The sequence below is a fragment of the Anser cygnoides genome, chromosome 4, assembly GCF_040182565.1.
Source record: "Anser cygnoides isolate HZ-2024a breed goose chromosome 4, Taihu_goose_T2T_genome, whole genome shotgun sequence".
In the NCBI taxonomy this organism is placed as follows: domain Eukaryota; kingdom Metazoa; phylum Chordata; class Aves; order Anseriformes; family Anatidae; genus Anser; species Anser cygnoides.
This window is the reverse complement of record NC_089876.1, coordinates 69,016,950-69,026,121: the sequence shown is the minus strand read 5'-3', so window position 1 is coordinate 69,026,121 and position 9,172 is coordinate 69,016,950. Positions and strand designations below refer to the sequence as shown.

Here is a 9,172-nt window from a genome sequence, read left to right as displayed (position 1 = left end):
TCACATGCTAAGGCACTGCCGAGTAACACTTGCACCTGAAAGGATACAGAAATAAGTATGTGTATGTGCTTCTCTTCCACAAAAAAGTGTCAAATGTTGAAACTGCACAACTCTACGGTGCAATTTTGAAACATACTTTCATGCTTTTCTTTAAATTTCTAGTACCAGCCCTTCTTCCAGCCTGAGGTGAGACACGGTGGAACGCTGGGGAATTAGTTCTTCTTCCTGCTGCTGGCACGTGGACTCTTTGTATGATGTGACTGTTGGCAGTCGCAAGCACTGTGGGGTTTTTCCACCCCTTTTTGCTTTAACCTTTCTCTTATTTCACTACTGTATCCCTAGATGGAAAACCAGGGGGTTGAGGGGCGTAGGTGGGTGGGGTGGGGTTATGATTAATTCCAGCATTCCACACTTTTTACGTTCAGGCGCAATATTGTACCACATCGAACTGCCACTCACAAGCAGAGTGCTGGTTATAGTATGGATTCTTCCTTGGCAGAGTATATTTTGCGACGCTGACTTCACATCGTGGCAAAGGAGTATGTGTCCTACATAGACCTCACGTCGCGCTGGTCGGCTCTGTTAACCTGTGGGTGTGTGGGGACCAGAAGCAGTCGTGACCTACACAGCGCACACTCCCTAACAACACAAAGGGCCCTACTGATTTTCCTTGCACTTCACAAAGTGGATTTTGTGGCAACAAAACTGACACTTGGCTCTTCCCAGACTGCTCCCTGCCCAGCCAGGGGCGTCGGAGGGGTGGCGGCCAGGCCGGGGGAGCCCCCCCCTCAGGCCCAAGACCCCCCGGCTGCTCTCGGGGGTGGGGGGGGGGCAGCGGACAGCGTGAGGAGCAGGGGGCAGGCCCTGCTCCCCCCGGCCGCGGGGGCAGAGGCAGGGGCGGGCCGGTGGGGCGGGCCGGCGGCCTGGAGGGGGCTGCCGGGCCCAGCGGAGGCGGGCGGGCTGCGGGAGCCGGGCCCGGGCGGCGGGCAGGCAGCATGGGGGCCGGGGCGCTGGCCATCTGCGTGAGTAGGGCGGCCGGGGATCGGGGCGGCGCTGCCCGGGGAGCGGCGGCGGATCGCGGCCGGGCCGGGGAGAGCGGGAGCAGGCGGTGGGGTGGCCGCCCTCAGCCCGTCCCGCGTGGGGCTGGGAGACGGGACAGGCCGGCACGGCCCCGGAGCTCCTTCGTCATTCCCGCGTGTCTTCCAAGCGGTGCTTAGGGAAGGTGAAAAAAAGGGTTTTTTTCGCACTTTTAGCCAGCGAGCAGCTGATGCATGGCGCCCTGTGTAAGGCTGGGCTGGGTGAGCTGCAAACACGCCGTCCCGGGCAGCTCCCGTGCTGCTTTTGTGCTGTACGGCATCGGCATGCGGGGGCTGTGAGGGTTACTTTCCTAAGTCTCCGTGGTCAGTTACAGTCAGTTACATGCTTTGACAACTCTTCCTGTTATAGCATCAAATCTTCCTTGTCTGAGGTCATGTAACAGAGAATGCTCAGAACTGTTGTGAGGCGGCACTTCGATTTTGATTAAGTGTATATTTGAGATAATTACCCTTAATTTTTTTCTCCCTGGTTAACATACCCTTTCCAGATCCCAAAAGGAGTCTAACAATTTACTCCTCTGTTCCTGCAGACGCGGGAAATGTCTCTCGGTTGTCTTCCAGATGTAAATTATGAGTTTGACCGAGGAATTTCAGCTCTGTGGCTCAGTGTTTTAAGCGCTAAAATGGCAACAGGCCGGAACCCTACACTTGAGCAAGATTTTTTGTGGGGGTAATTGGAGGCCTTGATTAGAAAAGTTCCCTAAGCACCACGGCTGCTTGTAAACTGCTCAGGATTTTTGCTGTCTTGTGAATTGAACCCAAGCTACGTAGCTTTTTCTTTGGCATGTATCCGCCTGAAGTGAAAACCATATATTACCCATTTAACCCCCAATGGGAACATCTCCTTTAAAAAGGGATACGTGACAAGATATTTTAACAAGTCGGTCAAATTGTAGTTCAATAATTTAGGCATGTAGTGTTTACTGTAAAGAATTAAAAAGGTGTTCACTGTAATGCTGGTTTTATTTATATATTGTAATGATGTTTCACAAATAAAAAAACATATTTATACAAGTAACGTGTTTCATAAAGATCAGATAAGTGTTGCATAGTACCTGGAACTATAGAACCTACACGTACTCCAGGAGTATATTTTTAACGGGAAAGGTACAGCAGAGTAGAAGAAATGAACTGCCAGTTTTATTATATCTGGATGGACAGTCAGGCATAATAGCAACCCTGTGCAGATGTTCAGGTTCATTACAAACTGCAGTAAGAATATCATGTCATCAACGAAGAATTTTTAAGTATTTGTTTAAAAAAAAAAAAATACACCTTGTCCTTATGCAGTCAAGCGCCAAGACCCAGGCAAGAGTCTGAGCAGTTCCTTGTGTTATGTATAAAGAATATTGTAATTTTTTTGTAAAGTTTCTACTGCCTATTTGTTACTAAAACACTGTAGGAATATATTGATTTTTATGCATCACACTAGTAGTGACTTCTTAAACTAATAGCCTGAACTCCGTGGTATCAGTGGCCCACTGTTCCAGCAGTGTGATGTCAGAAACATGGGGAAAACATCAGAAATATCAGTAGAAAAACTTATTTCCTCTTGAGTGAGGTTTACTGAATTCTATTCTGCTTGTCTGTGTTAGAGAAATGATGCTTAGGTCTGTATGGAAGTCACGACTATGGTGGGTTATGTTGTTCTGCCTTTGGCAGTCTTTCCAAACCAATAATACCATATGACTATTTAGATTTCAGCATTCCAAAATTAATCCTAAATTATGCTATTCCCTCGGGTCTTATTGAATATTGTCTCATGTTCTCTCTGCCACTGCAGTTCAAAACTTGTGAGAATGTCTTCCAGATGTATATTGTGCCTCCAGAAGAAGCTATGGGATGTTTGCATTTGAAGCTGGTCTGGTCCTTTCCCCACATATTAGGTGTGATTAGATTACCTAGTCCCTGCTAACCTTGAAATCTCTGTACTTAAATTGCAGACTTAGCAGATACTAAACATACCATAAAATCTTTTGTAAGGGTCCATCTCAGCTGGCAGTGGCCAAAATGAATCCTCAGGGAATAGCATTTAGAAGAAAGATGCAGTGAACCTTCCCTAGAGTACCCTCAAAGACTGACAGGTGTTCTGGATACACCCTGAACTGATTATGTTGTATTGGGATTTTTCATGTAAGTGTTTGTCCAGTTGTTTTTTGCAAGTCCCCTGAACTGCATGAGTTACAAAAGCACCCTCCTGTGAGTCAAAGTTACTTCTTACTCTAGTAACAAGCTTGCGTACAAAAGTATCTTTCTCCTTTATCATAATTATATGCTACTTACACTCTCTTCCAGTTAGTTACTCTTCTATTTTTTTTTTCTCTCAGTTATGTTTTTCTACTTCACAATGACTTTCCTATGAATTAAAGGGAAGTAAGACCAAAATCTTATTCTGGAAAATAAAAGTCAATTTTGATGGATATGCTCATGTTGTAACCATGCAACCTTCTGCAGCAAACAAGACTAATGCACATTTTTCCTGTGCTTCTTTAAGCAAAGTAAATCGGCTGTGAGATTGAAGGAGGACATGAAGAAGATAGCCTCACTTCCACTGAACAAGCAGAAGGACACAACCCGTCCAAAGGTGTTTGGTGTGAGTCTTCTGGAGCTCCAGCAGCAGGGACTAAGCAAGAACGGCATCCCAATAGTTGTGTGGAATATAGTTGAGTACCTGACCCAGCACGGTAAGCTTAATGAAATTACTTTTGCCTCTATATGTAAGGCTCTTCAAAGGGAAAAGTTTTTTTTTTTTTGTCCTGAATAGGACTGTGGTGGTAACCACATGTGATTTGTTTCTTTTTTCCATCCCTGGTGCTGAATTTACTATTTAATGGGATGTTTATAAACTACAGTGTTATGAAACACCACATGCTCATTAGTAAGCTGTTCAGTTTTGTAAATGGAGCATATTTCATTTTGAAGCTTTGTGTCATTTTCTAGTTGCAAAACATTCAACTATTTCACAGTTTCTGACAGTGAGAAGACATAAATATCTATATAGAGATATTCATGTGCACATACAAATCCCATGAGAATACGTTACTGAATGGGAATACATGTGCTTGCAGGTTTTCAGTTAGATTTCAGTTATTTTTAACCCCCTCAGGGAGGTAGGTGTCAAATTCTTAGCCTTTGTTTGCATTCATGTAATGGGACTTCATTCCCTGTTGATGAAATACATCTCTTTGCAGAAATCTAGAGCACTGTTGGTACACAGATGTATCCTGTCTGTAGCACTTTTTCTGCACTGGAAAAGATTTTGTGGCGGCAATTTCATCTTGTAAGAAGCTGCATCTGTTTTTACCCTAAGGTCTTTCTTTTAGCTGCTCAGTAATGATAATCCCATTACAGAGTCTTAAGATTCCATGTCTGTGTCTTGATAGACCCTTAGAAGCTCGTAGATGCAAACACAGCTTGAAAGTTAGCTTAGATTAAGGTACAGTGTGAATTTAAAATATAATCCTACCTTTATTCCACAGTAGCGTTTTGCTTGATCTACTTCACCTTGCTTTAAGGTAGTCTGCTAGAACAGTGAAAAAGCAAGGATTGGAAGAGGTCTTGCATCATTCAGGTTTAATCAAAACCAGAAGTTGACAGACCCTCTTGATTGCAAGTTGCGGGCTATACTCTGCCTTCCATTAGAAGATCTGCATCCCACACAAGTGTTTCCCAAACGTGAACTGAACAAGTCAAGTCCTCTACTCTGCAACAAGATTAGTTGGTCTTCTAAATGCCAAGGTGATTATCCAGCCTTGATAAGCATATAATCCATTCTCTTTCTCAAGAGTGCAAGGAAGATCTCAAATATGCCCTCTTACGTGGGAAGTTCTTGAAATGGTTGTTCTGTTCTCACCCACAATTTGTTTTGTGAAATAATGGTGATGTTAACCATGAAAACATTTTAAATGGAGCCCCAGGTATGAACTCAAACTCTTAGGAGGCATAGTGTTCTGCCAACCATGTTTACTGTTTGTTCAGTATGTCTCCTGTTCTGCAAAGATGCAGTAATAGGCACCACAGGACTTTTTTAAGTCAAGCCGTTTCAGAGACTCTCTTCCAGCTCACAGGGAACTGACTACCCATTTGAAAAAGCTGAGCCAACTTTTGGGTAGCTACATTCTTGAACGAAGTTTGTATTAAACTGCTTATTTTCAAATTTATAGGTGAAACCAAGTTTTCCTATACTGAATTTAGCAATATTTGGTTACTGTTCCAAGTGGGTTCTAGCCTGTCTTTATTTCTATAAATGACTGTTTGGGAAAGAGCAAAGGACATTTTATCTGCACGGGGGCTCTGTTCAACTTATGCTGCAGAAATTACTGAGATGTGGTGTTTCCTCTTGTCCCCCAGATGGCAGTACAGCATGTCACATTAGAGTGTTTTGTTGTGAATATAGGAATACAAGATCTGTAAGCTGTGTCTTACATTAGTCAAGTAAAAAGCTTAAGTGTTTGAAAGTCTGTCCATTTTTTTCTTACCAGATCAGTTTGTTTGCTGATCCAATAAAAGAGATTGCTTTTCCTTACAAGGTCTGCTGCATCAGTACTGATATCTTGGACGGGCAACGTTCTGTCAGGCTCCTGCTTAGCAATGACCACTCTGAACTAATGAAAACCATATATCTTATATTTCGATCATCTTAGTGTTATGCTTCTAAAGAAGAATAAGCAGGTCTATAGACACAGTATCAAAAAAAGCAGAGTTCTTGTGAAAATGATTTAGGGAAAAACTAATTTACCGAGTTGAGCTTTAGGCACATGTTTTCCTAAAGTTTTTGAATCTCAGCATAGGCCTAAAAAGTGATGCTTGATACAATATGATTCATCTCACTTCCTCCATGGAAACCTTCACTGGGTGTGGGTTGTCTGGCCTGAAATGATTGATAATTTTTATTTTCATAGCAAAACACTTTGGGCCTCGTACTGTCCAAAATATGCATTTGATCTCGGAGATTTTCTGCTATTGTGAAGCTGTGGTGCTTATTATAGAGTTACTGCTGCAATCAGCATGTATTCATATGTCTTTGCTTCATGGTGATCACAGGTAAGAAGCTGTTACCCTAAAAGTGAAGCTTGAAATATTCACTTGTGTGAATAAGTGAGTACTTGGCAGAGTCCCATTGAAGCTAATGGACTACTTGCAAAGGTGAAACAATTTTGAAAGGTTTGTAGAACCTGGATTCTTTTCGGTTGAAGTATACTGATGCAAAATGCAGCCCTCTCAATTGATTTCTGCATGGTGTGAGATATTTGCATGTTACAGCAATGCCAAAGGGTGTTGTGGGTTTTTGTAGAGTATCCCAGGCCTCAAGATCTAGTCAGCAGTATTTGTTAAGTTATCATAACCCAATACTTGACCATTGGAGCTTCTAGGGGAAAAATAATATCTTTTTAAACTGCATAGTATTAATTGTCCTCCTTTGTATTGATGGTAGTGTATTATTCACACTAGAATATCTGTTTTATCATATCAATACTGTCTTAGTTCAGACCATCCTCACGTGTAATACATAATTATAGGTATGACCCAAGAAGGTCTCTTCAGGGTAAACGGCAGCATGAAAATGGTGGAACAGTTGCGTCTGCAGTACGAGCGTGGAGAAGAGGTGGAGCTAGTTAAAGATGGCGATGTGTACTCAGCAGCCAGTCTTCTGAAATTATTTTTGAGAGAGTTGCCAGATGGGATTATCAGCTCTGCCTTACAGCCCAAGTTCATTCAGCTTTACCAGGGTAAGTGAGAGGTAAAAATTTCCATCCTTCAGTGTGCTTTCTTTCGGGAGAATTTTATGCAGACATCATAAGCAGTACTCTCTGTTTCTTAGCTTACATACTTTGTTCTGTATTTCCTTTGACTTTAGCTTTAATCTGCTCCCAGGCGTCTCCCAGATGTGCAACTCTGAGTCTTGGCAGAAATCACAATGGCGTTAGAAAAGAGAGAAAACTGTTTCTTGCATATTTGGTAAAATCTGGACTATTTATGCTTTTCCAATCCAGTTATATCTGCAAAATATAAACTGAAATTATCAATTGGTTTGTTAGAGCAAGCTTGTAGACAATAACTGCAGTCTCTCTAGGACACAGGTTTGCTTCTGTTTTGCTAGGGTGATTACTTGGAATTTCGTTCTAATGGACTCTGAAATATTATAACAACGTCATCTGCTAATCACGTTTATTATCCACTGAGCCCCAAAGCACATATTGTCTAAATTTCCAGTTCTCACTGAGGGATGTGATTGACCATTAGAAACAAGCCAGTTTGCAAGTAACAACAGACTTTACCAATCATAGCATAGAATGTACCAATCATAGCATGTTTTTTTAACCTTTAAGTAGTAGATAATCTGTAAGGAAGAACATCACTTCAGCTTTAGAAAGTTGAAACTTGCACAGCTGTTTGCCTAAATGATTTGTTGATCTAATCCATCCGTATTAGTCCGTATTGTTATGCAGACTAGACGGTGGTTGGCCCTGTTCCTGGACCATTTGGGGCAGTGGGAGTTCTTTTGCTGCAGGCAGTTGATGCCTCTTATTGCTGTCTTCCTAAGAAGCTGCGAAGTGAGTGGGTACATGTTACTAGAGATATGCTCTTTACAGTAAAGCAGGCAAATAGGATACATGTAGAGGAGGAACGATGTAGAGGAACATCCTCTGAACAGATCCCCAGTGGAAGACAGTGCAAAGTTTTCACACTGTTGTCCTCAGGTTTTCCTCCCACTTTTTTTGGCCTGCAGTGGAGATGAAGTTTAGTTATTGCCTGGAGCAGGGAGAACACAACCATGTTTTCTCTTCCTTTCCTGTCTGGGGCTCTACAGACTGTTAAGGGTGTGCTGGAGAAGAACTCTGCCTTTCCCTAAGTGCAGTCAATAAAGTAATAAACAGGTTGTATGTGGGCTGTGTAAAATACCTTTCTCTGTAAAATATCATTTAGTAAAGTTGTCTGGGGCCCAAGGACAGGGTTCAGGAAGTGCTGGGTAGGAAGGTGCCGTTGTTTCAGAAAGTCCCTTTTTTAAATTTTTTTGGTCATAGCTGTGCTTTCTTTTGGATCTCTTAGATTTAACCATGTCTGACTCATGAGATGCATTTGATTATGTTCCTTCACTTAAATCACTTTAAGTGGAAATTTTGTATAAGTTGCACGTTCCCTGTTCTGCATCCCTGTCCCACAAAGGTCATATCACTGTATTGCGCCAGAAACTATTGATGTACTTTGTGAACTGTGCTGTTTGTGGAAAGTCTCATTCATTCTTGCTTCCCACAGGAAATAGAAAATTCCCCCAGTGATTTCTATGGAAATGAGATACATATCCATACTTAGCAGACTTAGCCACCAAGCTTTGTTGTTTCAAAAAAAAGTTACTGGTGTAAATCACAAACCTGGTTCTCCAAAAGTCTGTTTAGCTGTGATGTACCTTTACAGTTAAGTTTGCATGTATTGTACAATAATCTCTAGTTCTAGTTCCATTATATTTTTTATTAGGGTTAGCTGTTATGGCAAGGGGAAGGTTTTGGTTAAGTTTGAAGAAAAATCAGTTGTTTTTTTTCATGTGCTGGAAAATGTATCATAAATTGCTCTGAAAGGCACTGATTACTTTCGTAGGGTTCAGATTAGTTTCAGTGGTAGATGAGACTGTGTTTACAGTTAAATGATCAACCAACTGTGCAGGATTGGCAGAATTATCTATTCACTTATCAAAGTATGTGCAAGGGTATTTGTTGCAAAATGGTACCAACAGCAAGCATGCCTGAGTGTTCTTTTTGTAAACTATGAAGAAAGTAGGTCAAGGTGTTTCTGAGCCAACAGGTTATTAAAAAATAACTTTGAATCTGGAGCCACTTCACTCTATGTCTACAGTGAAGGCAGTTACAAACTCTGTTACAACCTCTGTATTCCCTCCTGTTGAAGCTTTGTAATTATTTTAGAATTCCTTTGGAATATTTTCAGGGTTTGGTATCAGCATCTTTTAAATCAGCTAAAAGTTTGGCCTGAGAATAATACACAATTACTTTCCTTCCTATAAAAAATGTTAGGGAGTGATTCCCCCAGTTAAAAATAGCTGGAGTGAAAACTACAAATCT

General features: G+C 41.8%; 1 protein-coding gene across 6 annotated transcripts in view; it reads left to right on the top strand.

The window, feature by feature from the left end:
* The first annotated feature begins 883 nt into the window (after positions 1 to 883).
* Positions 884 to 9,172, top strand: part of FAM13A (family with sequence similarity 13 member A) — a 137,566-nt gene continuing 129,277 nt past the window's right edge. For 5 of the 6 annotated variants that reach the window (XM_048052161.2, XM_048052159.2, XM_048052154.2 and 2 more), the window contains exons 1-3: positions 884 to 1,022; positions 3,592 to 3,781; positions 6,617 to 6,826. In XM_048052161.2, coding sequence (XP_047908118.2) covers positions 996 to 1,022; positions 3,592 to 3,781; positions 6,617 to 6,826 — 427 coding nt within the window. In that variant the 5' untranslated portion in view covers positions 884 to 995. Of the gene's footprint in view, positions 1,023 to 2,880; positions 2,984 to 3,080; positions 3,231 to 3,591; positions 3,782 to 6,616; positions 6,827 to 9,172 lie in introns of all 6 variants that reach the window. The other variant, XM_048052155.2, reaches the window with a different exon arrangement.